This window comes from Rhineura floridana, chromosome 10 (assembly GCF_030035675.1).
Source record: "Rhineura floridana isolate rRhiFlo1 chromosome 10, rRhiFlo1.hap2, whole genome shotgun sequence".
Classification (NCBI taxonomy): Eukaryota; Metazoa; Chordata; class Lepidosauria; order Squamata; family Rhineuridae; genus Rhineura; species Rhineura floridana.
The window spans coordinates 66,995,343-67,023,043 of record NC_084489.1 but is presented as its reverse complement, the minus strand read 5'-3'; the positions used below and the strand labels follow the sequence as shown (position 1 = coordinate 67,023,043).

At 43.6% G+C, this 27,701-nt stretch overlaps 1 protein-coding gene and 1 long non-coding RNA gene across 2 annotated transcripts; one reads left to right on the top strand and one right to left on the bottom strand.

The window, feature by feature from the left end:
• Positions 1 to 671: 671 nt before the first annotated feature.
• LOC133365228 (uncharacterized) lies at positions 672 to 26,015 on the top strand. The gene is made up of 3 exons (XR_009758132.1): positions 672 to 777; positions 22,182 to 22,255; positions 25,953 to 26,015. It is a non-coding gene; the product is annotated as an uncharacterized LOC133365228 (long non-coding RNA).
• On the bottom strand, positions 17,121 to 18,992 carry LOC133364963 (NF-kappa-B-activating protein-like). Its single transcript, XM_061586079.1, has one exon. It carries the CDS (start codon positions 18,889 to 18,891, stop codon positions 17,866 to 17,868), a length of 1,026 nt encoding a protein of 341 aa, XP_061442063.1. The 5' UTR covers positions 18,892 to 18,992; the 3' UTR covers positions 17,121 to 17,865.
• Positions 26,016 to 27,701: the final 1,686 nt, after the last annotated feature.

The following is a 27,701-nucleotide window of genomic DNA, read 5'->3' as shown; positions in this document are numbered from 1 at the left end:
CATTCTAATCTGGGAATGGGACTGAATTGTCTTTTGTCACCTTTGTTGGGAGCACAGGGGAGTGCGACCCTGTTATTCTTGATCTCTCAGCAGTTTTTGAGCTTCTGAGCTGACTTGGTGAGATGGGTATTGGAGGCACTGTTTGCAGTGGTTCCGATCCTATTTCCGGGGTCGTTTCCAGAGAATAGCATTGAATGATTTTCTTTCAGCCCCCTGGCAGTTGTGCTGTGGGGTGCCCAATGCTATTTAACATCTATATGAAGCCCTTAGGAGCGGTCATCAGGAGATTTGGTGTGAGGTGTCAGTAGTACATTGTGTCATGGCCCCTTCAGAGGACTCAGAGGAGGAGGAAGAGGCAGAGTTGGCAGACCCAGGAGAAGGAACTAGTGGAACCCCTGAGGACACAACTCTGGCTCTTCCCCAGCTGGAGAATGTCCAGGACCTGGCTGAAGCCCCTCAATCAGATTCTGGGTATGAACAGGAGGCTCCCCTCCCCCCTGCAGAAAGGAGACACCAGTGAGTAGCACAGCAACGAAGGAAGAGGTCAGGTCCTTTAAGAACAAGCAGCTCTGAGCAGCTGGGAGACTAATTACGGGCACCTGGCTTAGGGAGTCTGTTATAAAAGGCAGTTCATGGCTGCAGCAGACTGCTACCTACAATGTCGGTTGTGACCCCTCGTGTGTAACACCGTTACTAGCCTCTAGACCTTCCGACTGGACCCCTGGCTTTCTGAACTCTGCTTCCCTACCTGGACGACGCTCTTGGACAGTGCTACTGGTTAGTTTGTCAAGCCTTTCTTCTGCCAGCCGGCCTCCATTATCTGCCTGGCCTTGACTGATTTATTGCCAGCTAACTGCTGGCTGCTTCGTTACTGCCCAGCCCCCAGCCCTGAAGCTGACACATTGGTGACAACCAACTCTTATTTCTCTGTGACATCTGAATCGGGAGAGGCCATGCTAGCCCTGGACCAGTGGCTGGACTTGGTGATGGGTTGGATGAGGGCCAATAAACTGACTTTGAATCCTAGAAAGGAAGAGGTACTGTAGGTAGGTGGTTTCCAAGTGGATAATTGGTCAATTGCCTGTTTTGGATGAGGTTGTGCTCCCTCTCAAAGAGCAGGGTCATAGTCTGGGGTGCTCCTGGATCCATTTTTGTTGCTAGAGGCCCAGGTGACCTCAGTGGCTAGGGGTGCCTTTTACCAGCTTTGGCTGGTAAGACAGCTGCAGATGTTTCTGGACCAGGGATTGCTTGACCACTGTTGCCCATGTCCAAACTCCAGGCTGGATTACTGTAATGCACTCTGTGTGAGGCTGTCTTGAGGTTGGTCTGGAAGCTGGTGCAAAATGTGGTGGCACAACTGCTCACTGGAGCAGGATATCACCAACATGTTACCTCACTGCTGAAAGAATTGTTCTGGCTGCCCATTTGCTACCCGGCCAAGTTCAAGGTGCTGCTTTTGGTATACAAAGTCCTATAAAGTTTGGGACCAGGATACCTGAAAGATTGTCTTACCCCTTATATACCCAGTCAATCACTGCATGCTGCAGGTGAGGGCCTTTTGCAGATACCATCTTATCGGAAGGTCCATTCCGCATAACATAGGAAGCAGACCTTCAGTGTGGCGACACCTACCCTTTGGAATTCTCTCCCTTTAAAAATCAGACAGGGCTATCTGTGTTATCTTTTTGGCACCTGCTGAAGTCCCTCCTTTTTCATCAAACCTTTTAAGTAGAGACCTTATCCCAGTCTGTGTTTGTGTTGGAACTGCTTTTTAATATGTTTTGAGAGTTTTGTCCCTTGTTTGCCATTCTGGCCTCCTTCTGGGAGAAAGGGTGGGATAGAAATGTAATTAATAATAATAACACTAACATCTATAAATTGTTGTTTGTAGAATTTATATCCCACCCTTCCTCCCGAAGGAGCCCAGGGCAGCCAACTTCTGTAACTGTACTGGAGCTTAAACAACTGAGAAGCTGTCTGTTCCTACACTCACCTGTGCCGTGAAACCTCAAATAACTGCACATGCTTCCCCTGTTGTCTTCTGCCTTCATTTTCCTCTGTTATCCCCCACGTTAGCTTTTAGATTGCAAGCTCCTTGTCCCAGGGATCTGTTCTCTTACACTTTGTAAAACACTCTACATGCTGATGACATTACATTAATGCTGTAAAATATGGTTCAGACTATTAGTATGCTGTCCTTGTTTTACCCCACAAATATGAAAAAAGATAAAAGGATTTTAGAGTTAAAATATGTAAATGGAAGTCCCACATGGTGCATCTGTTGCGCAACTGTGCCACTTCAGATCACCTATTTGCACACCACAGAGAATACTCCCTATCCATTCAAAGGCTGTGAGCACACTAATTGCCTACAGCAAAGTGTTTCCATTGGCCACACCTGGAGGGGGAATGGGTTGATCTGCCGATCAGTTGCTAAATCTCTTTGAAGTGAATTTAAAAAATGCACTCAAGCTGATCCCATCTGATTTTACAGTATGAGGGGCGGGTTTGACTAGCACCATGCACCCCCATTTTAGAAAAGGGTGGTGGAGATGTGCTGGAACTGGCTGAACAGTGAATGTGTCTCTACCCAAAACTAGCTCTGGGAAAAGTCTACCCTAGAACCATCTCCCTCAGATGCTATATAGGGGCAGTTACTCCAAACATCTTCCACCTCAGTCTGAAATGGTACAGTCTAGCAACAGCTACATCATATGGTGCTTCTGTTTCTTATTTTAACTCTGCAAAACAAACTAAAATGGCAAGTTTTGGAACTTTATTCTTGTACATGCAACTACAATTGTGAACTAGCAATGCCTTTTTTTAAAAAAATTGAAAGCTGGGCTTCTTACTTCACAGGATTTCTGTACATAAGAGCATCATGTTGCCTATGAGCTGCACTGCAACCTTCCCTGTGCCAGCAACCTACTAGAATAAGTTTAAGTAGTGACTAGGTAGTTTTATATCCTTAATTGCCCTGGGCTCCTTTGGGAAGAAGGGTGGGATATAAATTTAATACATTTTTTTCAGTTAAGGGAATAATGTCAGCCTATGAAAATGTTCACTCAACACTGCTACAATTGGGAAAACTTACCAAGTGCACATTCCACATACATATATATTCATATTTCAAAACCACTGAGCTCCCCCCACGAAATCCTGCTGATATCTCCTGCTTGAGCATGGATAGTACAGTTCTGGCTATATTAGGACTGGCACTCTTGAGAACTGACATAGATAAAGATATTTGTGTCAACTCATAAGAACAGCCTGATGGATCAGAGCAATGGCCCATCTAGTCCAGCATTCTGTTCTCACAGAGACCAACCAGATGATTCTTGTTGGCATATTTAGACACTGGGATATGCTAGTTCCTGTACAAATACAGTAGATTTTGTGTGTGTATGTATTCTTACTGTGCACAGAGGAGTTTAACCTATTTCTTCAATGCATAATAAACATTAAAGCATAAAGTATGCTTTAATTTGGATTCCTGCACTGAGCAGGGGGTTGGACTCAATGGCTTTATAGGCCCCTTCCACCTCTACTATGATTCTATGATCTATCCTTTCCAGGAACAACTGGTGTTATACATTTCAGTTTCTTGTTGGTTTCAGGTTTTCTGTACCTGACCAGATTGATCACTGTGTGTTGTTAAATGACAAAAGCAAATGAGCTGCGGTGTCTTGCATGGCAGCTGAAGCACAGTCCTGCTGGCCTCTTCTGTCTACCCCAATAGCATCACCCCTTAAACGGAATGAGCACAATGGAATATAGTGGAAGAACCACTCAAGCATGTTAATCTTTGCACCAGGTCACTGAATGGAAACAAGGCAAGTATTGTTCCTCTAGGGGACAAGAGGAGCTTGGAGAGAAATGCAAGGAATAAAGCTCAAAGCCACATCATGCCCACTTGGAAGAGGTGGCAGGAAGGAAAACAACATGCATTTTTCTGTTTTAAAAAATCATCTTAAGGCCTGTACTGCTTTTTTATTACTTCTGGAATGCACAAGAAGCCTTAGTTTATGCTATTTGCAGAAGAGAACACTTGTTCACCAATGCTTTTTGGCATTGTCTCGAGGAATTAGCTATGTGCTAATGCACACCACTAAGGAGTTAACAATTAGCTGCATGGCTGCAGCTTTACTGATTCACCATGTGCAAATTCAGCATTGGAACATAAATGGTGTGTGTAGGTCAGTCAACTAGCATTTATTGCAATATTGACTATGACCTTGAAGCTCCATGTATTAAAGGGCGTGATTTGCTTCCTTTCTTTGTTGTCCTGTGCAGTGGCACAAGCCTAGGGTGGGTTTGCATGTGATGTGTGTGTATTTTTTTAAATGCTCATAAGAGATGGTTGGCCAGAATAATCTTTAATTGCTACTAACAGAGTTTTGAGTACTTTGGCCGAGTATTGCTAGTTTAGCTGCCTTGCAGACTGGTTCTTCCTCCCATAGCAATGTGTTGAGATTGACAGTACAATCCTATGTATATCTACTCAGACGTTCACTGTGTATAAGATTGCCAGCATGGCCAATGGTCAGGAATGACTGAAGTTTTAATCCAACTCCTGGAGAGTAACCCCTGCTCTTAAAGCATTAAGCACCTTTATGAAACCATACAAAACTTTGGGCATTTACAATAGATCTGAGGATAAAACTAAGGCTGATTTGATGGTAGCCTTGTGGCAACTTATTACTTCATGCAGCGCATAGTTACCTCATGCAGTGCATAGTTAAACTATGGAATTCGCTCCCACAAGAGGCAGTGATGGCCACCAACTTGGATGGCTTTAAAAGAAGATTACACAAATTTGTGTAGGATAAGGCTATCAGTGGCTACTAGCCATGATGGCTGTGCTCTGCCACCAGAGTCAGAGGCAGCATGCTTCTGAAAACCAGTTGCTGGAAACTGCAGGAGACAGGAGTGCTGTTGCACTCAGGTCCTGCTTGTGGACTTCCCATGGGCATCTGGTTGGTCACTGTGAGAACAAGATACTAGCCTAGATGGGCCACTGTCCTGATCCAGCAAGCTCTACTCATATTGTTAACTAAAATATAATAATAGTCAGCGATGTGCATGGCACTTTACAATTGTTACATCAACACAGAGGAGACACTAACAGAAGGGGAGGGAAATTGAGGAACAAGTAAATGGGGCAACAGGATGCAATTACTTCAGTTTACAGATACTGAGGCTTTCACAAAAATGCACCTCTTAATTTGTAAGCACAACTGTGCAAACCTAAAATAAACCACAACAGTCAAGCATCTGGTCTTACCCATATTTCTTTCCTTTGCAGCCTGTGTTTTATGACTTGGGGTCAGCTCGATGAGAAGGTGATGTCTCTGTGAGATAGAACTGGCCTATTTCAAGGAATTGGCTAGGTATTCTCAAAGTTCCTGTACATAAAGCATCTTCTTTGAAACCTCAGTGCCAAACAAATCCAGCTGGATCACACCAAATTGCACTTGGGCCCCATTGAAATGAAATGAATGTGAAAAGTTAGTTGGGACTGAAGTCCGGTTTATTTCAGTGCAACTAACTTAGCCCAGATACAGCAATTTATCTCGTTCCTGGAAGTGCCCTGGAACTAAAAGTGACAGATATAGGCCCCATCTGCACTATACATTTAAAGCAGTATTATACCACTGTAATAAGTCATGGCTTCCCCCAATAAGGATGCTGAGAGTTGTTAGGAGACCCCTGGTTCCCTCACAGAGCTACAGTTCCCAAAGTTCCCTGGGGTGAGAGATTGATTGTTAAACCACTCCAAGATTACTATGAAAATTGACTAAATGCAAATAAACGTTTAAGTGTGCATTTAAGAGGAGCTGGAATCAGGGGCGTCACTACCGGGGTGCGGAGGGTGCGGCCCGCACCTGGGTGTCACCATGAGGGGGGTGACACCCAGAGCCACCCCGCACCATTGCCCGGCAAGGCTGCTCCAACTCCTTGGAGGTGAGCGAGTGGGTGAGCGGATAGGTGAGACCGGGAGCAGCGTCGGCGGGGCGAGGGAGGCGCACCGGCGTTCCCAGGCCTTCTCTGGCTGGGTGCCCCTCTGGCGCGCGCCGTCCCAGGGGCATGGACGGGGTGGCTGGCCTTGAGTGCATGCGCACGCACGCAAGTCCAGCCACCTCATCCATGCCCCTGGGAGGGCGCGCACCAGAGGTCTGCACCCCCCCGCACTCCCACTAGTGACGCTGCTGGCTGGAATGTAGCCAGCTTTGAAGGATAGAGGATGATGTACAAGCAATAAGGTAAGAAGTGTATATTTAAAAATCCCACCACATGGGGGCGCAGTGCATCAGTGACAAAACCTGACGAGCTTGGCAGGGAATAGAAGGTCGGTTTGTTCTGTGCTGCACAAGACTGTAGTTCTGGATGCAGGCTAGGAACTTAGGAATTCTAGTTCAGCTTCACACCAGATGTTCTTTGTGTGAGCAAATGTGTGGGACCCTCATTTTTTCCTATTGTCATGTTAATTTTCCCTAGCATGCAATGTAAGCACATCTTGAACAAACTAAGGACTGATTTGCAGTCCTTGAATTCTTAAAACTAACAAAGCAACTAGTCTTCACAATCTAAAATCTAAAAATGCAGTTACTTCAGTCTGAATGAGGAGGCTGTGAACAGGAGTCTGATCCAGGGGTCTGTGTGCGACAAGGAGTGTTCGGGCTACCTGTATCTGCTATTGAACGAATGCATTTTAAGAAAATGAAAATAGATGTCTGGATCAGCTTTGCTGACAGTGACTGAGGTCCAGGGTAACTTGGAGGAACTTTGAACTGAAATACAGTGGTTGAGGATGTATTTCCTATTCTATGCATATATTTCCTTAGTTTATATTTGAAGTGGAAAAATATAGTAGTTCAGAATATGTTTCCAACTGTACACATAAAAATGCTATTTTCCACCAAACACTGTATTTTGGATTGGGAAGAGCTCTGAATTACACATTAGGTATGTCTGCCTGATGGAGGGTTCTGTGTAATTCAATAGTTTTGCATAGTTAGACACCAACCAATGTGACCTAATAAATATCACTGTAGTGTAGCTTTCTACTAGATATGCCACCGAAGAGAGTGACAAAAGTGTGTGCTTAGTGCTGCAATCGGAATACTTTCATGACAGCATGGAAGTAGATTCAGTGCCTACACAGAAATAGATGGTATTTTCTGTGGAGTTTGTTGTTATTAGTTGGCTCAGGAGTATGAAAAACTATGATCCACTTTACATGTTCAGATCTGGTTTTCCTTCACAGAGGGCAATGCAAAGGGCGATTTCTATGATGACTGCAGCAGGCTAAATGGGAGGGCGATAATCTTTCCTCCCAAGGCAAACATTGCTTTTAAGAACACCCGGCTAGGGTGCTTTCTGCCTGAGTAGGATTTTGAGGCTGCATTTCCTGCATCCAAGCCCAACACTCTTATCTGGTGCACTACACTAAATGACTTGCATAATCATTGTTATCAATTTATTCCACCTGCTGCTGTTCTAAATGCCATGCAAAAGTTTGGAGATGTGGCCCTATCCCACAGGCTTAGAATCTAATAAATAAAGCACACAAAGAAAAGCAATTGGAAGGCTATGTTAAAAGTCAGATGCATGAAGCAGTTCTATGGCTGCGGTGTTTCCAAAGTACCATGTTGCAGCAAAAATCTCTGGCCCTGCAATCTTTGTATCCTACCCCGTTGGTGTATGTCTTGCAGGATTGGGTCACTAGGTTATGCTGACACAGATGCAATCAGTCTGTCATTGGTCAAAGATATGTCCTTAGCATCCATATAACCAATCACAAAAAATGTTGCTTAGGTAGCATTCAGCCACACAGTTTTAAAGCATGCTTTAGAATGTTAAAAGTGCTTTGTGTATATTATCTTAGTAATCCTTCCAACACTCCTGTAGCATAGATCAGTATGCTTAGTAATACCTCTTCCTTGACTGTGTAGGCACAAATGTGCCTATATAATTATCTTTACTTTGCACAGAGAGAGGGAGAGAGAGAGAGAGAGATTGTGTTTTAGGGCTAAAAAAAAGTGGCTTGCCTAGCACATTCATGCCTGAGCTCAAATCTGAGCCATGACATTCTCAGTTCCCACCTCACACTTGTGCTGCATGATCCTAAGGTGTTACTCAAAAATATTCTATTGTGTTAAATGGACTTACTCTCAAACAAGCATGGTTAGGGTTACAGCCTTGGGGTGCAATCCTTACCGTGTCTGCCAGCCTTTGAGTGCCATTCTGTCAGGTTCAGCTACATAACTATATACACCATTCAAATGTGTACCTTGTCTCAATGCAGTCATTTGCTGGACAGTCCCAGAACAGGTTTGGATTGTATTTATTTGTCCAATAAATTCATTCTATTGTTTAAACATCCTTCCTCTCTCTCCTCATATTTGGTCCACGTTCTCAAAAAATGTTATCACTCAAAAGAGGGTCCCTTAGCCATTTTGCAGCTGTGCAAAAAGTTACACAAAAGAAAAGGAAAATGGGGAGAGGGAGGCAACAAAAGGCATAATTCCAAAACAGAATGGGAGATTTGATAGTGTTGAGCAGAGGATTGGACTCAATGGCCTTGTAGGCCCCTGTGATGCCCCTGTATTTATAATACTGTAAATATGGTAAGTGTGTGTTTATTAGAGAATATATGGTAAGTAGACTGAGTGAGAGAGGGGAGTACATGGGCTGGAATGCTAGAGAATGTTGTATTATGATTGGCTGAGCGTTTGAGTGTCTGAAGGTATAAATGAGAGGATGACAGTTGAGAGGGAGTTCTGTTGGTTGAGGCGGTTGGTTGATGAGGGAGGTTGGAATTGGTTTTGTGGGTTGGATTGGATTAGGCGGGTAGTGAGGCAGGTTATTGACATAAAGAAACATAAAGAGTAATGCATCTGATGAAACCGTACGCTTGTTAAACTATACCTTTAAGTAATCTTGTTATTCCTGTGTATATAAATAAATATCTCTTGGTTTACCTAACGTCTGATCCTTGGCTGGGTTACACAGACCAGAAGGGTGGGCAGGGCATATACCAAGGTGGAGAAACAGTATCAATGGTGGCAGCAGTGAAGAGATAGTGTAACATCATCAAGTGCCCAGAGCAACCCAGGGCTGTATTCTTTATAGGCACAAGGATACAGGGGGGTTGTGGCCTGCAAGTGCACCCAGACACAAAGAAGCAATAAGCCAGGAGGAGACTAAGGCAAAGTCTCAAGGCAATATTGTTAAACAGGGAGTGGCTGGTGGTGCTGCCTAGCAGTGGGATCTTGAGAGATCTTTTCTAGAGCCGGTGAGAGAACCATTTTGAGAGCAGGACCCTGAGGTGGGACCGTGACAAGGCGGTAGCCACAGGTGGGATCCTAGCAGGTGGTGGCCTGAGGTGGGATCCTGACAGGAAGGGGCCTGACAAAGTGGTGAAAGCAGGGGTGAGCCTGACAGCCCCTTCCAACTCTACTATTCTATGATCTATAATTTCATCTTGGTTCAAAATTCTTTCAGGCAAGAGGGCTAGTGCTCTCCAGTTTAGACAGGATGCTACAGCATGCCTCAGGTGGTAGATTGTGGGGTGCCATTATTGGGCAGGAAACTGTCAGTTACTTAATTAAAGTTTTACCACTGGAGGGATGGACACCATTTGGATTTTCTTCCTCTGGCACCCACATGCCTCAGGCTATCTTAGTTCATAGGTCCTTAAGAGCCTTAAAGAGATGTTATAGTAGGGTATCTAATCAAGATGTTCATGGTTTCCAAGGTATCATCTGTGGGCACAGCTTAAACTACTGTTGTTGCTCCCAGAATAACAAGAGCACTTCTGTTTTTTCCACAACAAAGGGTTGTGTATATCCTAACAGGCAGCCTTTTTTATATCATACCTTCCCACTCACAACACAGCTGTTCAGTATTGTAACAGGCACGGGGACAAAAGGGAAGTAATTTTAATTGCACAAGGATCATAAGGAACTCCAAGGAATGAGGCAATCATTTTTCACAAGCTGGTTGAGTCAGGGAGGAGCATGTGCTTTTGACACCAGGAAAAAAAGGCATAGCTGTGATTCATAAGGAATGTTCTCCTGCCCTCTGGTGCAATGTACACCCAAAACAAGTTGCACTGGAGGACTGTTCTTAGATCTGCCTGCTGTCACAAATGGGATAATTGGCATCCTTTGTCCAGCGAAAACATTTAGGCTATATTTTAAGAGCAGTGCTGGCTCAACAGGATTCCCCCCCCCGACAGTGACATATGAAGGGGCTGCTACCTCTTTTCTACCTGACTGTTTTGGAGGCCCAGCCACTTTGCTAGGTCAGGGTCCAGGATCATGATTCCAGCCCATTCTACCTAGGGATGAGCCTGTCCTGGGCTTGTGATACATTATGGCCTAATTTACATAGGTTATGTGGTGGGGGAAGTGCTGATGTGTGTATGAACTGTGTTGGTATGAAATGGGCTTTTAAACAGATTCCATCTCCAGTTCTGTTATTTAGCTCTGGACCAATAACCTAAATTATTGGTTTTCATTCTTTCTTGTGCCACTCTTCCTTCAGTAAGCTCAGATACTTTAGATGAGGCACACTTGATGTCTCCCATTCAGGCACAACTAAGGCATCAAAATGTTATGTTCGCAGATAATTCTTTGGGCACCTTCTCTATATGGGCAAAGTGGTTCACAGTCTGTTAGATTTCAGATATCAAAGGAAAACTACACTGTCTCATGGGTTTTGGAAAGCTGTGATGAACTTTAAGCATGAAGCAGCCATTTTGCTGTTTACTTTTCCAAAACGTATGAGGAAGGGCTGTAGGTCAGTGGTAGAGCACATGCTTTGGATGCAAAAGGCCCTGGGTTACATTCCTGGCACCTTCAAGTAGGGGTGGGGGGGACTCCGACCTTGGAAGGAGCCATTGCCAGTCAGTGTCAACAGTACTGAACTTTATGAACCAATTATCTGATCTGGAATATGGCAGCTTCCTACCCTGTGTATATATGTGTGTCTGAGAAACCCAGCTCACCCACTTCTATGACTTTGCCCCTCTTTTCCATTTCCTCTCATGTCTAAGCAATATCCCTACCCATCTCTTAAGCCAGGGGTGGGAAACCTCAGCCCAGGAGGTCAAGCCTCTCTGTTTGGCCCTCTGAACTCTCTCCAGGCCACTCCCTCACTGACCCTGCTTCATTTCCTTCTCAAGTGTGTCCTTGAACTCTGATAATGTATCTTGCTTGAGAGGGGTGTGAGTATATATAAGAACTAGCAAAGGTAAAATTAACATTTTTTGTCTCCCCTAACACTGGCACGTGACCCTCAGAAGGTTGTCCAGGAGAGAATGCGGCCCTCTTTCTGAAAAAGGTTCTGCACCCCTGCCTTAGGCAATGCAGCTGTCCTTCAACTCAACACCTCCACTGCATCCTTTGCCTAAGTGTCCTACATGTCCAAATGGGAGGCTGAGACAGAGAAACACCCTTATCTCAAGCATCCTGTCCAATATTGACAAAAGTATCTGATGACTTAATTCACTCCAGCAGTTTAGATGACATTTGTCCAAGTCGCCTAAAACCATGTAACCTCCTGATCTCTTCAACTGTATCGTTGGTTTGCTGAAATAGGGAGGGAGTTACGTTATTGGAATTCCAGTGCTGACATGGAATTGTTCACTGAGGTCTTAGCTAATTGACAGATCAAAATATTTAGAAAAGTGACTTCTAGCAATGCATTATTTGTGTACTGCTACATGTGAATGTCATGCCTTATAATTGTAGCTGATAGCAGCTGCTTACCATATTCCTGAAAAATCGCTGTCAAAAATCCCACTCAGCGTGCTGTATCATTTGGAAACGTCCGCAAGCAGCTATTGACCTACAGTGTAGCACTAAATTGGTGTACGGTAAATGCCTGTCAATAATTCAATTTTCAGGCAAATTCCAGGGGATCATGACTTGCCTACTTTGAAAGGCTTCTGATGTTATAAAGAAGTTGGAACTGGCCCTGAGGTGTTGCATGCTCTCTGTTCCATTCCAGACTCTTAGTGAGGATAATGAGAGCCTTCTGGGGACAGCTGCTTGTCATTCTTCTAACCTCTGACTGAAGGCTATTGCCATGTCCAGGGGTGTAGTCATCTGGGGTCTTGGGGAGTGCCTTAGAACCCTTACTTTTTGGGGAGCAGGGTCCCTATGTCTCCAGTGTCCTATGGGCCAATCAGCTTGAAAGGGGAGTGTGTTAGCCACTGAGAATAGTCTTTTAGCATGCTTTCTTGTCCTTTTCTGCTGATTGGAGCCAATCAAAATGAAAGGAGGTGAACCAGCAACTGAGAAGACTCTTTTCAGTAGCTAACACTCTCCCTTTTCATGCTTAAGGACATCTGTTGTTGTGGGAGAAGGCATTAACAAGGAACTAATTCTCAACCCTGCAGCAAAAAAAGGGAGGAGGGGGTGTGGTTGTGACAATCATGAAGGGACTCTGCACTTCTCAGCTACACTACTGGCCGTGTCTCCAATTCACTGCCCTGCATTATAGGCCCTTCTCTACTTTGCTCAGTTGCTCGGAAATGGTACAAAAGGAGAAAGCTGCAAATTGCTGTGTCCGAGAAAAATCTAGGATTCTGAACAGCTGCCGCCAAATGCAATTCAAGAAGGACGTGCATTTTATTTTTGTAATGCATGTATATTGATGGCAACCCCTTCCTCGGCTGTTCCTCATGAGTCCCATCTCCAGACATTCTCCTCAGATGGAGGACAGAGCTGTGTGTGTCGCACAGCGTGCCTTGAACACCCTAAACTGGCTGCTGCTGTTGGGTGTGGTGGACACTGTCCAATCTATAGTGGTTGGATTAGAAGGAACAAACGTTACTTAGCAGTGTGCTGCTACCAAACTATATGCAAAACTGAAACTAGTCAGATACTTAGCTCTCTTTCCTTGCTGGTCTTACTCAGAAGTGATCCCCCCCCCCACATACAACCATTTCTAAATCGCTTTAGTTCCTACTCACATTACACAGTCACTATTACTGCAGTAAGATTCAACTGTCAGTATGGTTTACTTTTGTACATGGAATTGAGTGGGGGGGAACATCTTGCCCTTTGCCTCAGGTGGCAAAATGTCTCGGGCTGGCTCTGTTGCAAAGACATGGCTGTGTAAAGATCTTGGGAGAGGGCTTGAGCAATGTCATACTGTTGCAGTCCTGCTGTTTGTGGTCTTTGTAGTACTGTATTTTGAGGAGTGGGATGTTTGTATTTGCATTGTTGTTTTTAGTATGGAATGAGAGCCGGCTTGTGGATGGTCTTAAGATGGGATATACATGTTTTAAATGACAATAACCTTCTCCAAGGTTAGTTTTCCTCAACCAAAGAAGACGTGGACACAGAGGTAATTCATACGTTGACATCTGAGGAGGCTAACAGGACCAATTTAGACATCCGGTCTGCCCATATGGCAACTGAAAAGCCTCCCTCTGTGGCAGAGGTCCACGAGGAGTCATGAGCTGACTTTACCACTTCAAATTTCAAAGGGGGCACCCTCATCTGAAATCAACTGTGTGTGAAAAGTTTCAAAATTACTTCATCAGAAAGACAGCTTTAAAAGTAGCATACTATCTGATGCAGAAACTCTGGCAATTTCCTCCTGGAGGTGGTTTTATACTGGAGCTGGGGAACCTTTTTCAGCTTTAAAACCACATTCTCTTCTGGATGACCTTCTGAGGGCCACATACTAGTCATGGGTGGGTGGGACCAGAGGCAGAATTAGATGGAGCAATGAAGATACATTTTACTTTTGTATAGTAGGCTTATTTTCTTCACATGTCCATTGCTATCCAGGGCCAGTGAATGGTGTGGCCTGAGGAGAGGTCTGAGGGCCAGATGCAGAGGCTTGGAGGGCCACAGTCAACCTCCAGCATGAAGTTCCTCAGCCCTGTTTCATGCAAACACCTCCGCACATGCAAGTTAGTGTGCAGACTTTACCAAGTTGGAAACAAAGATAGGGATCAACTCTATAGGTTTAAGTACACATTAGAACAGCCACTAGACAGCTTCATCATGGTTGCACCTTTGTCTTTCTTCTGGCTGCACTATGTGGTTGGCCTTTGATTAAGAGTCTTGGCTGGGTGGAGTGGCAGGTATTCACTTACATCCATCTCTGTTTCTTTGCTCTTTTCTCATGCTATCCCAGCCACACAGCACCACCAGTCACTGGATGCTGCGAGGGAGGGCTAATAGATTGGATTAGCAATTGGCTTCCTAAAAAGGCAATGGGTTGTATAGTCATACTCAGAGTAGACTAATTGAAATGAATGGATCAAAATTAGTCCATATACCTGAAAGATCGTCTTACTCCTTATATATCTAGTCGATCACTGCACTCTGCAGATGAGGGCGGGCCTCCTGCAAATACCATCTTATCAGGGGGTCCATTCCACACAACATAGGAAGCAGACCTTTAGTGTTGTGGCACCTACCCTTTGGAATTCGCTCCCCTTCAATTTCAGACAGGCACCATCTCTGTTATCTTTTCGGCGCCTACTGAAAACCTTCCTCTTTCAATAAGCCTTTTAAGTAGAGACCTTATCCCAGTCTGGGTCTGGGCTAGAATTGCTTTTCAATATGTTTTTAAAGCTGTTATTTAAAAGACGCTTTAAACATGTTTTGTTTTAATGTTTTTAAAGATGTTTTGTTTTAATATGTTTTAAAGTCTTTTATTTCTAAGATGTTTCAGAGTGCTTTTAGTGTTTTTCTTTGCTGCTCTCGGCACCCTTTGGGAGAAAGGATGGGATGTAGATTTAATAAACAAATAAATAATAATTAACATAATGGGTCTGCTCTAAATAGCCCCAGCACTGGATTAGGTGTGAGGAACATTTTGGCCCTCCAGATTAGGGATGTGCTAGAATTCTGCCCAATTTGGATTTGGTATTGAATTTTCCATTAATTTGCTTATTCTCTATCATTGCAGATCTGATTTATATGTAGTGATTTTCTACAGCTATTTTCAAAAATGGATTTAAAAAGAAATCAGCCTCTAAAATATAAATTTTATTGGTATTTCCTTTCAAAATATTGATAGTTGCTTTTAAATTATTTTCCTTTCAAAATATCAATATTAATATTAATATCTATTTTTGGTGAGGGAAAAAGGATTGGTAAAAGCAGCAACTAGTGGACAGAGAAAGTAATTGAATCGATATCGGACTGTTATGTTGACAGAATGCTTTTGAACCAGCATCACTCAACAGATCCCATCCCTACTCCAGATGTTGCTGAACTATGAGCAAGCATGGCCAGTGGCCAGGGATGATGGGAGTTGTCATTCAGCAACATCTGAGCTCCAAATGTTCCCCACACCTGCACTGGATATAACTCAATGTTCATTTAAAAAAACAACCATCCAAAATCCACATTTGGGCAATACCTTTATTAGGACCAACCAAAATGCCACAAAGTAGTGGCAAGCTTTCAAATTCTCCAGAAAATCAGGCAAAATGTTCCACAAAGCAAGGGTTGGGGAGCCAAGGGGTAAAAAAATACAAAAATTAAGTTTGGTGTTGTACCTCTAAAGTCAGCTTTTAGTCAGTTCAAAGATGGAGATTGTAAACTGGTTAAGTCTCTGCTAGATGCACAGATATCACGTTATATCCCAGGATTCTGGGATAAAGAGGTAGTGACTGCTCCCTACTTTTGAAAGCATAAAGCCTATGCAGATCAGTCCCATGCCTTAAGCGAAGCACATTGGTTCCTAGTTTTCTATAGGAATGCTTTAGATTCCTTACTCTATTCAGGGCCAGCTCTAGCATTTCCTCACATTCTTCTCCTTCCAAGACCCACTTTTCTTTCTTCTCCCAGAATGCTGCCTGTTCTCTTAGGGGTATGAATGACACAGAAACAGAGAAAGAGGCTAAAGGACACAAAGGAGGTGGATCTCACTTTGCAAATATGCAGACTGGGCTGGCAAAATGCTAAAATCACCAGCCACTTGGTAGAGGAAATATAAGGCCACACTTCCTCACAATCTGATTCTCGTTCATTCCCAAGTTATATCAATGCCTGAAATGGAAATGGACTGCCTTCAAATTGATCCTGACTTATGGCGACCCTATGAATAGGGTTTTCATGGTAAGTGGTATTCAGAGGTGGTTTACCATTGCCTCCCTCTGAGGCTGAGAGGCAGTGACTGGCTCAAGGTCACCCAGTGAGCTTCATGGCTGTGTGGGGATTTGAACCCTGGTCTCCCAAGTCGTAGTTCAACACTCTAACCACTACACCACACTGGCTCTCTTATCAATGCCTGGTGTCCCTTTATAATCCTTGCTTGCAGGGCAGCTTCAGTCCTCAAAGCCTGATGTCAGAGACTCTAAGAAACCAGTTGTGTTAACAACTGCTAGATTAGAGGTCATGAAGTGGAGCACATTAAATCCCTTTTTAATAAGCTCCTTATTAAAGTGCAAAGATTTTACTTATTCTTTCTGATGTAATGGATGTTCTATTCCTAGTGGATTTTGTAACCAGCCCTAGCAACACTCATGTTTTTGCACTCTTGTGCTTTTCATGGACTGGGTCAGAGTTTTTTCTTTTTTTGACTCTAAACAAAATTGCTCAAGCACTTATCTCATTGCCCCGTTTTCCTTCGTTAAAATGAGAAGACAATTATCTGGTTGATGCATGTGCCCAGGGCCTTAGATTAAAAAGAAGAAGCTTTCATTGTCTCTGAGAGAGCCATTCCCAGCGTTATTCAATGCATGTAAGAATATCTCCATTTCTCATAGGCATACGCAAGACATCCAAGATATGGAGCTCCTCATTTCTTCTACCACTATCAGCCCCTTAGATTTGCTTTCAAGCCTTACTTTCCAGAATGCAAAACTGGAATAGAATTTTTTTTCTCTAAGCCACAGGGCTTTTGCAAAAGATGAATATATTGAAGATTTTCAGTTGTTTGGTTACTGTTGCGTACAGCTTGAGTGGAGTGCTTCCTGTAGTGTAGAGTTTATGCTGTGGTGATTTTTGAACTGTGGAGTGTACCCACAGCATAGAACCTTTGTGAGCAAACTGAGCATTAAACTCTACAGGTAGCATAAAAGTGACCACAAGGTGCAATCACTGAGGACTCTAGCTCTCACAGTATTTTATTAATACTGAGTTGCTTTTTCAAAATTGTGTTTTGTGATGTGTGTGCACCTGATGGGTTTGCTGCTGTCTCTTTTATAATTCACAATCTAATAAAACCATTTTTGATACGATTTGATAGTCCATTGTGTTTATTTTGGTGGATATATATATACATTGTAGCATTTGGTTATTGTGCCATATTTAGAAGAATGCTATTGATTGGTTCCAGATCTTTCTGTCTGGCATGGCTGAAAATGTCTCCTGCAATTTGCACTGGGGATATCCGGCATTTTTAGATCCTATTTATTCTGATTAGAGTATACCACAAGGCCCATCACCCACCTGGAATTAATTCTCAGCCAAGGTTCAGAGGTAGCTCAGGGATACACATCTTTATATAGCCTCTGTACCTTAAGGAATATGTTATAATAAGGAATTAGTGAAGAGCAAACAAGGGGATTGTCCTACACAGCAAAATTACTGCAAATTTGAATTAACTGAAGACACTCATAACAATGTTCTGGCAAGAAAAGTGACAGGCTTCAATCTCTGTATTTCTCCTTCCCGGATCATAGAGAATCTTCTTACTGTGTAAGATAATGGCCTCCCCACCTTTAAGTCTATATATCTGATGAACGCAAGCCATTTTCCAAAGGTCAGGCAGCACTAGACCCTGCTGTGATACCGGACACCCATTTGCAAATCGCTGTTAACAGGTGAGGTTTATTAATACCACTTCCAGGCTGTGCTAGTCACAAGAAGAGCATCCAGTTCATTTTTCGTCTTTGCCCTTGGTTTTCCTATAGACCATCTCCCGGAAGCTTGCCAGAATCTTGTTCTCTCTCTTTCGCCTCTCCTCTTGGTTGAAAGAGGCCAGGGCTCTCTTCTCATCTGCACTGTAGATCTGGTTCTCTTTGCGCAGACGCACAGCTTCCATTCGCCGGTGCCTGCTGCCACTCATTACATAGCCAGACTTCTCAAACGATGCAATCTCTTCACTGGTTAGGCCAATTTCACCTCTCCTGGGGATGCGTTTTCCAGCTTTTACGTACTCTGCCATGGCAGCGCCTTCACCGGGGAGTAAAGCATGCCCGTAGTTCAAGGGCCGATCATCTTGGGAGGCATGGGTAATAGGAGCTTCTGGTCCTATGAAATCCACAGCATCTGCATTTTTTGATCTCTCAATCCAGAGATCATCCTCTTGTAATGCTTCGTCATCGGAGTCTTCGCTGCTTGACTCGCTGGAGTCTTTCCTGCTCTTCTTATTCTTCTTTTTCTTGGCCTTTTTTTTTCTGTGCTTCTTTTTCTTCTTCTTGGCTTTCCTTTTTTCCTCCTCACGTGAAGCAGCTTTTCTCTTCTTCTTTTTCTTCTTCTTCCTCTTCTCCTCCTCTTCTGAGCTAGAATCAGAGGAGCTGCTCTTTTTAGATGTCCCATCTTCATATTCGGCAGGGGTATGTTCATCAGAATCTGGGTCAGGAACTTTTGGTGAAAATCCCCAAACTTCAGGTGCTCCGAGTTCACCTATTCTCTCTCTCTCATTTAATCGCCTCTGCCGCAGCGACTCCTCCTGCTCCTTGCCGTAATGCTCGGGGCCGTGCCGGTGGCCAAAGTGATGCGGGGGGCCAGGCCGCTGCCGGAAGCCGTTGCGCTCGCGGGACCGAGACCGGGAGCGCGACCGGGCTCGAGACCTCTTGCTTCGGGTGGACCTGGGCGGAGACGGGCTGCCTGAATCATCGCTCCTCTCCCGTCGTGAGGACGGAGACCCCGCTGGGCTCCGCGAGTGAGACACCGGAGCCATCGCTTACCAACCCGCCCAGGCTCCGGGGCGCCCCCACAGCGCAGAAGGCCGCAGCGACGACTCCCGACGGCAAATTAGGTTCTGCCTTCCTCCGGATATAACGTCATTTCCGGCTAAGCCGCCTCCGCCGCCATTCTAAGTCTATATATCAAAAACTCAGTAGCAGGAATATTGTTGCTAACAATAATAAAAGCTTTCCTCTCATTATTAGATCGATCACTTAGGTAGTTTTAAATGGAGGTGACTATTTTTATTGTCTGTGATAGGAGGTTGGTTGATTGCTTTTAGCATATTTTACAAGGTTAATATGGATTTAATTTGCTATGGAAATGATCACAACTCTACCTGTTGCTGCCCTGCACTGCCCAATTGCCTGATAACTGTGGGATTGAAGCAGAGACCAGATCACTGGAAGAACCTTCAGAAGAGACATTCACATGTTAAAGGGGCAACTAGCCGGGATACTTTCCAGAGGAGTGTTTTAATGTGAAATAAAGGCACACATTCCTAGGGTGTTGCAGGAAATCCAAATACCATTATGCTAGCTGGTGCATCTGTTGGAGATAAATCTTTTTTCTTTGTTCTGAAGCTGAAATAGTTTCTCTGGGAAAACACGGGCCTTCATTCCTTCCTGCCACTTTCAGATCTGCTGAAGCACCCTGGACAGCTCCTTGAAAGTTTAGACTAAAACCTGGAGCAGAGTTCACTGCCCCACTGACATGGAGCCACCAGCTGCCACTGCTTTGATCTCCCTCCAAGCTGCTGGTTTTACTTAGCCTTGCTTAGCCTTGCCTTGCCTTGCCTTGCCTCTTTGCTTAGCCTTGCTGTCCTGTCGGCTTAATGAACCAGGAACTACTGACCTCCCTGGCTTGGGCTGTCTGGTTACTATATTATGAATGCTCATATAGCTTTTTAAAAATTAGAGTATTCTCTCCCCTCTGCTCCCCCCCCCAAATATCATCCTGTACAAATGCCAGCAAGGCTAACCCTACATGCACCCATGCATCCATGCACACACACACCACAGCTCCATCTAGCTTTTTCCTTTCCCTTTTTGTTTTATATTTAGTTCTAGGTCATGCATGCTTTCTGTCCCATGCATCACCACCTACCTTATATACTTTTGTAGAAAGACAGGGTATAAATTTAATAATAAATCCCTTTACAAAATACAAAAGCAGCTTTTAAATTGACCACTAATGTAGATGGTTTGAGTTTTTTATATTGGTGTTGTTTTTATTATAACATGTTTTTATAAAAGAAAACCTGTATATTTTTGGGATTTTTTCCCCGTTGTAGCAGATCTGAGGGATTTTGAAAGTCACGAGGCAGGAAATGAATTTCAAAGCTAATGAAATTTGAAACCAGTACAGCTTCTCCCATCTACTGAGGGAGGGAATAATATATTGTGCTACTAGCATTGGATCTGGTCTTACTATGCAGGGTTGTTGTAATGATTATAACAAGGTAGTGTGCATGAAGAGTTTTGAACATGTCAAGGCACTACAAAAATGTGTTATACTAAGAACAAAATCCTGTCTGGCTTATCATCTTCAAAGGCTGGGTGGTACTTGAAAAAACAGAGTGGGGCCCTTGGAAAGGCATTGCTTCACTAGCTTACCTACAGCAGCCTGGCCACAAGGTTATAAAAGTGTCTATTCAGGGGCTTCTCCTGGCTCTTGATCATAGCCCACAATTTGTCCTCTGCCAGGATTTGCATTAAAAATTAATTCACATATGACATACTACCTCCCATACACATACACTTTCTGTCTGACCCATAAGAAGTTTCTGTGCAGTTCAGAAATTTGCTACTCTATCAGTTCCAAAACAACTGATCTCAATCATATATGTTGGGGTGAAGAGCCTGTGGCCCTCAAAATGCTGTTGGACTCCATCTCCCATCAGCCCTAACCAGGATGGCCAATGGGCAGGGATCATGAGAGTTGTTGTACAACATCTGGAGGGGCCACAGGAACCCCATCCCTGTCTTAGGGTATGTACACACAGCAGCTTAAAAAAGATTTTATGCATTTCCTGTGTGCATGTTTTTCATATTGTTCTCATTCAAGCAGCAGCCTGCACTCCCTGCCCCCAGTTAATACAGATTTTCCCAATCTGCGGATGATGCAGTAAGGGAAAAAATCCAACATAAAATTACATGTTACCTTAGTGTGGATACACTGAAGTGCACTGTATAGTTGTTCTGCTTGTTTTTTAAATGTATGGTGACATTTTGCGGGGTGCTGTCTATCACCATGTCCCCTACTTCCATTTGCTGGTTGTTGTTGAAGGCAAGTTTGCAGTATTTTGTTTTTACGTTTAAAACTGTTTTGTGCAGAACTGCTCTTGCCCCAAACAGTTGTACTAAAAGTAAAAACACCCTTGCACATAAAAGAGGGAGAAAAGGAAAAGGGGGGAGAGAAAGAAAAATGCTGTCTCCAAATCCCTTTCTCCCAGATTGCTCTCCCTGTCCTACCTTGGCCATGTGTACTTGTGTGTGAAATGCACTTTTTATGTTCTTTTCTGAGCTGCAACATTGATGTTTGTGTTTGGGGGAAGGGTCTGGAGATCGGAGATGTCCATGCCTCCACCTGCCTGGTCATTCTTTGCCCTACCAAGGTTGTTTGCCCACTGTGAAAAATCTTTGAAACTTTGACTTTGGTGAAAGTTAATGTGGTAATTCACAGAAAAACAATAAAAAGGTGCACATGCACAGGTAAACAAATACCTGTCTGTTTGTCTACAATGGACCTCAGGTTTCTGGAATTCCAGAGGACAGGAAATAGTAATTAAGCAGAGGACAACACATGCAGATGGAATACATCAAGCACTGTCCACTAGTGTGGACTAGAAACTGTGATTGAAAGTGCTCATGTGTCGATGAAAAGCGCACAAAAGTGCACATAGCAAAATCAGCTCTGTGCAACCCATGTGTGCATTCACACCCTGGTGCGTACACAGCCTTAAATTGAATTAATACAAATGGCAGTTTTTTGAGAATACTTCCATGTCAGTCTTTTTTTACTTTTTACCCTTTTAAATTATCTACAGAGCAGTCATACTTTTATGATCTCCAGATAATTTTCCAGGGTTCTAGGAAAAGGCACATTTTAAGCACACTAGGACACTCCCAAATAATTACACCACATCAAAAATACTAATTTGGTTACAGCCTTATTCTGTAGCTGATGTAGTCTAATGGTTAATGCTGCCAAAAGTACAGTAATATCTCAATTAATGAATCATCCAGAAAGGAAGCTGCTTTTAACTAAAACCTTTTTTTACAGTGAAGCTGACCAGCTCTGCTTTCCTACGGACGAACTTTCAAGCCTGTGCCTTTGCTTTAAGGAGAAACTGACCGGTATGTGTCTTTGCTTTGCTATCAATAAACTGACATGCCTCTGATTTAAGGTGAAACTGACCAAACTGTGTCTTTGCTTTGCTATGGATAAACGTTCAAGTCCTGTCTTTGCTTTGCTAGGGTGAAACTGACAAGCCTATGTGTTTGCTTTGCATTAAAGAGATCTCTTGCTTTCTCTCAGGGCTGGGGAGGGAAGGATCCCATAAGATTCAGAGGAAGGGAAGGAGTGGGAGTGGGTGGGTGCTGAGTAGGCATCCTTCAAGCCCCTGTTGAAGCTGCCCCCACCATCTATGAGCAGGTGTAGGAACCTATCTCTGTTCTTTCCATGTTATTCCTATCTCTGGTACCAAATTTTCTGTTAAAGAAGTAATGCCCAGGAACACATCTACTTTGTTAACTGAGGTATTACTGTCTCGTATTAGGAATGCCACATGGCTAGGGTTGCCAGGTTCAGGGCCTGAGACTGATCCTGTATTGTTGCCAGGCCCGGCCTCCAAGAGGTCTTCTGTATCTTTAAAAGTTGTGTGGGGGAAGGGAGAATTCCACCTTGTGGTTTTTCCCATTACGGTATTGCAAGAACACCTGCACTTGGCTGACTTTCTCTTCTCCTAAAGATACAGGATCAGTCTCAGGCCCTGAGCCTGGCAACCCTACACATGGCTGTATGTCTCATTCTGTTGCAACACAGTGGAGAATTCAGCCTTCCCATTCAGTCACCATAGTTTAATCCATTTGCTTCTCTCCACTGAACAAAAATAGAATTGTAGAAAGGAAACAAAAAAATCTTAACAATAAACAATCTTAATAAATACCCCCCCTTTCTGCTTCTCATGGAGATTAAAAATAAATTGTGAGGTTCCAAGGACGTTCACACATAAGAGCCAGATAATGAGAGCAGATGTTCAGGAAAAACTCTCTGGGGAAACTAGCTCTTTAAAGGGCCATTTGTCCTTTTGATTTGCTTTATAGACTGTGAACCTGCAATTGGAGAGTGCGGAGAACAGATAGGCCCCAAAACTATGTTCTTGGGCGAGACTCTAAATTGTGTTGAAAGCTCTACAAATTTTGAACAGAAAACAGCACATTCCCTTGGAACTGAGTCTGCAGGACTAGACTAAAAAATTGTTGATTTATTTAATTCACAGTTTAAGGATATTGTCAGCATTGCTACTGAGTCAAATGTTCAGAGAATGCTGCCTGGGTGAGGGTGTTCAGCTGTGCTCCCATTGTGCCAGTTTATCTAGTGCAGTACTGAATTTCCAAGTTCTGCACTGAATATCTGAGTCCTGTACCAGGGATCGGCAACCTCCAGATGTTGTTAGATTCTCTGGCCAATGGTCAGGGATTGATGGGATTTGTAGTCCAGGAAGATATGAAAGGTCACAGGTTCTCCACCCCCACTTTACAGGATACCGGATTTCAGGCTAGATTTCTACAATGCGCTCTATATGGTGCTGCCCTTGGGCCTGGTTCGAAAGCTCCAGCTGGTGCAAAATGCAGCTGCCAGATTGCTGATGGAAGCACATGGCCAACAACATGTGACACCTCTCTTAAAACATCTGCACTGGCTGCCCATCCACTACCAAGCTAGTTCAAGGTCCCTCTATTAATTTACAAAGTCCTGAACAACTTAGGTCCAGGGTATCTTAGGAACTGCTTGAACCCTTATATCCCAGCTCAATCACTGAGATCATCAGCAGGAGAGTCATCGCCTGAGTTGGCGAGGCTCATTTAGCATTGACATGAAATTGAGCCTTCAGTGGCATTGGCCCAGTTCTCTGGAATTCTCTGCCAACAGAGATTCAGCAGGCACCTTCTGTTTTAACTTTTAAATGCCGCCTTTCTGTTCTGCCAGGCTTATGCAGGCAATTAAGAACATGTATTTTAACAATAGTTGACCTTTGTTTTACTGTATTTTTTAATTTGTTGTAAACCCCTTTGCTTTTTTTTTAAAGCAAAGTAGCAGCATACAAATATATTTATAACTAAGTAAATAAATAAATATAAAATGCTGAGCACCTGCCAAAATGAGATCACAGGTCTGAGCTTCTGCTGCTTCTCTTTCTCTGTGAAAGACTCTGGAATACATTCTCAGCTTGTGAGGGAAATTCTCTATACCCCCTGCCTATCTTTCCTTTTACTTACGGTGCAGTCCTAATTGTTCTCCAGCACTCTCAGAAGGAAACCCTACCTTGACATTGCAGTGATTTGCAAAAATACAAATCTAATCTAACTAGCCATATATTTTAAGGATTGGAGTGCAAACCTCAGTTCTCTATCACTTTGGGGGCCCAGCAACAAGGTGTTTATTTCCAACTTTGTTCAGATCAGAAATGTTCATCCTTTAAAAATGCTAATATCTCCTGGCCTATGCACTGTTGGCTAATCAGTATTATCCATTCAAAGCACAACTGACCAAGTAAGTTTCAGCCCTTGAGCTGTTGAAGAAAATGGTGCAGTAGAGTGACTTGCCCTGTTTGGCATAGTTCACTTGGACCCATATAGTCAGACTGTCCAATCAAAAGAAGGTAAGAAGAGCCTGTGGAATCAGGCCAATAGCCCATCTAGTCATAGAATCATAGAACATTAGAGTTGGAAGGGGCCTGTAAGGCCATCGAGTCCACCCCCCTGCTCAATGCAGGAATCCAAATTAAAGCATACCCAACAGGTGACTGTCCAGCTGCCTCTTGAATGCCTCCAGTGTTGCAGAGCCCACCACCTGCCTCAGTAATTGGTTCCATTGTTGTACCTCTCTAACAGTTAGGAAGCTTTTCCTGATATTCAGTAAAAATCTGGCTTCCTGCAACTTGAGCCCATTATTCTGTGTGATGCACTCTGGGACGAAAGAGAAGAAATCCTGGCCCTCCTCTGTGTGACAACCTTTCAAGAGTGCTACTATAGCTTCCCTCAGTCTTCTCTTCTCAAGGTTAAACATGCCCAGTTCTTTCAGTCTCTCTTCATAGGGCTTTGTTTCTAGTCACTTGTTGCCCTCCTCTGAGCCTGTTCCAGTTTGTCTGCATCCTTCTTAAAGTGTGGTGTCCAGAACTGGGTGCAGTACTTAAGATGAGGCCTAACTAGTGCCGAATAGAGGGGAACTAACATTTCATGCAATTTGGGAACTATACTTCCATTAATGCAGCCTAAAACTGTCCAGCATCCTGTTCTCACAGTGGCCAGCCAGATGCCTATGGGAAGCCTGCAAACAGGACCTGAGCACAAGAACACTCTCCTCTTCTATGGTTTCCATCAGCTGGTATTCGGAAACATACCGCTTCTGACTGTGGAGGTAGAGCCTAGCCATCATGCTAGTAGCCTTTGATAGCTGCATCTCCCATGAATTTGTCTAATTCTCATTTAAAGCTATCCAAGTTGGTGGCCATCACTGTCTCTTGCAAGAGTGAATTGGCTAGGGCCAATGAACCAGGAAGTCCATCCCTCTCCAACTACTGTTTTCTCCTTATCCTGCCTTAACATTTTCCTCAGACTTAGAACAACTGGCCATCCATGAGTGAGTGTGTATGGGGGGGGAGTGCTTTTGCACTCAGGTCCTGCTTGCGGGGTTCCCGTCGGCATCTGACTGGCCACTCTGAGAACAGGATGCTGGACTAGATGGGCCACTGGCCTGACCCAGCAGGCTCTTCTTATGTTTTTATTTATTCATTTCTTTTCTTACATTTATATCCTGCCTTTCTTCCAGGGAGCTCAAAGTGATGTACATGGTTCTCCCCTCCCCATTTTATCTTCACAACAACCCTGTGAGGTAAGTTAGGCTGAGAGACAGTGCCTGTAAGTAAGGGTAAGGAGAGGCATGCTTGAACCAGCAATATTGCACTATTCTGGAATATGGCAATGCTCTTTAAAATAGTTTACTTTATTTAAAAATTGATCCCCCACTTTTTGAAGAACTTCCTCTTCCTCTTTGAAGCAGCTTACCATCTCCAGTAAGAGCCGACTCCAGTCAAACATGGAAAATACAAAGGACAGCACATCTAAACAATAAAAAGTGAAGAACAGAAATAGAATGTAACACATAATACAGATAAGAAAAACAGCATTAAGAAATAAAAAACAAGAAGAACGGAAAACTGAAGAAATGAACTAATGAGCTAATTTGGGAGGGGTTGGGAGAAATGAAGAGTTTTCAACAAATGCTGGAAACTCACCAATGTTGGGGTTTGCTTCATTTCTAAGGGAAGAGAGTCCCAGAGAATGCTAAAAGCATAGGCCCAAGTCACAGCATGCTTTGCCTTTTGCATGCCAAGCATGTGTTCTACACAGAGCTAAGTGAATCAACATCTATCAGGAGTGGCATACCTGATTGCAACAGTGCCTGTCTTGACATCACCAGCCAGAGAGGAGGCTTTTAGTAGGTGGGACATTTTACCTACCTTTAAATGGAGAAAGGGCTGAGTTTGGTTGCATTATTTAAAAACAAACAAACAAACCAATGATGCATGAAAGTGGATAGCTGTACAAGAGGTGTCTTTTGCACAATGTTCTCTTGAGGGCATCCAGTAACTGTTGTTCAGTCTTGCTGGTTGTTCCCTGTCCCTATGGAAATAGTTCTGCCTCTTCTCTTTTTCCCCAATGGGAATTTACAGTTACTGCCCTACAAGGTGGTGGTTGAGTGTGAATGCAATCATGCTTGTACAAGTAGACTGCTTGTGTACTGCACAAGAACTGTTTCTCTCTTCATTCTCACCTATAAAAAATCATGGCATTGTTGTGTCTGAAAGGTCATGCTTTTGTGTGTGTCTCTTTCTAGGCAAAATGAGTTTGGGGTCTGTCTTTGTTTTATTTTTACAACACTAGCTATATTTCTTAAATTACCATTTGTTTTAGGCAATTTTGCAATGCTTACTTATATAATTTAAGTAAAAGATCATTGAGGGGAAAAATATTTTCTGCCTTCCAGCCTTATTAAATTGTGACGTGCCATGATGAGAAATTGAGTAATGACCCCATCAGTCTGGCAATATGTGTGTTTGGAAAGTCACTCACAGCCCCGCAGGGCACATATATTTTTCTGTTTATACAGCAGATGAAATCAGCTGCCAACTCTCTGCCTTGCAGTATGAGTCTGTGTGTGCACCTTTCGGTTAAATTCCAGTTACGTGACTTTGTGAACAGCAACTCACATGACTGGAATCCAACAGACAGATGCACGCGCAGGATATGCAGTCTGCAATATTTGTATTTTGAAACCTGGGTGACAGGAAAAAGATATGCATTCATTCTGTTTACTGCTTGAGCTCTGTGACTTTACTTCCAGGAATCTTGAAACTATTATGTGGTAGTCAACCCTGTCTTTCTGGCAGATGGCAATAAGTCATAATGGATGAGCAAGACAAATGGAATGTTCTAGTGGCGTAGCTGTGTAGGGTGTGAACCATGAACTTCCAAAGTTGTACTGAGGTGAGAGAAGGGGGGAACTTCTTTCCAAGAG

Bases quoted from the DNA above. Each gene is read 5' to 3' on its own strand.
- LOC133364963 (XM_061586079.1), bottom strand. From the start codon at position 18,891: ATGGCTCCGGTGTCTCACTCGCGGAGCCCAGCGGGGTCTCCGTCCTCA.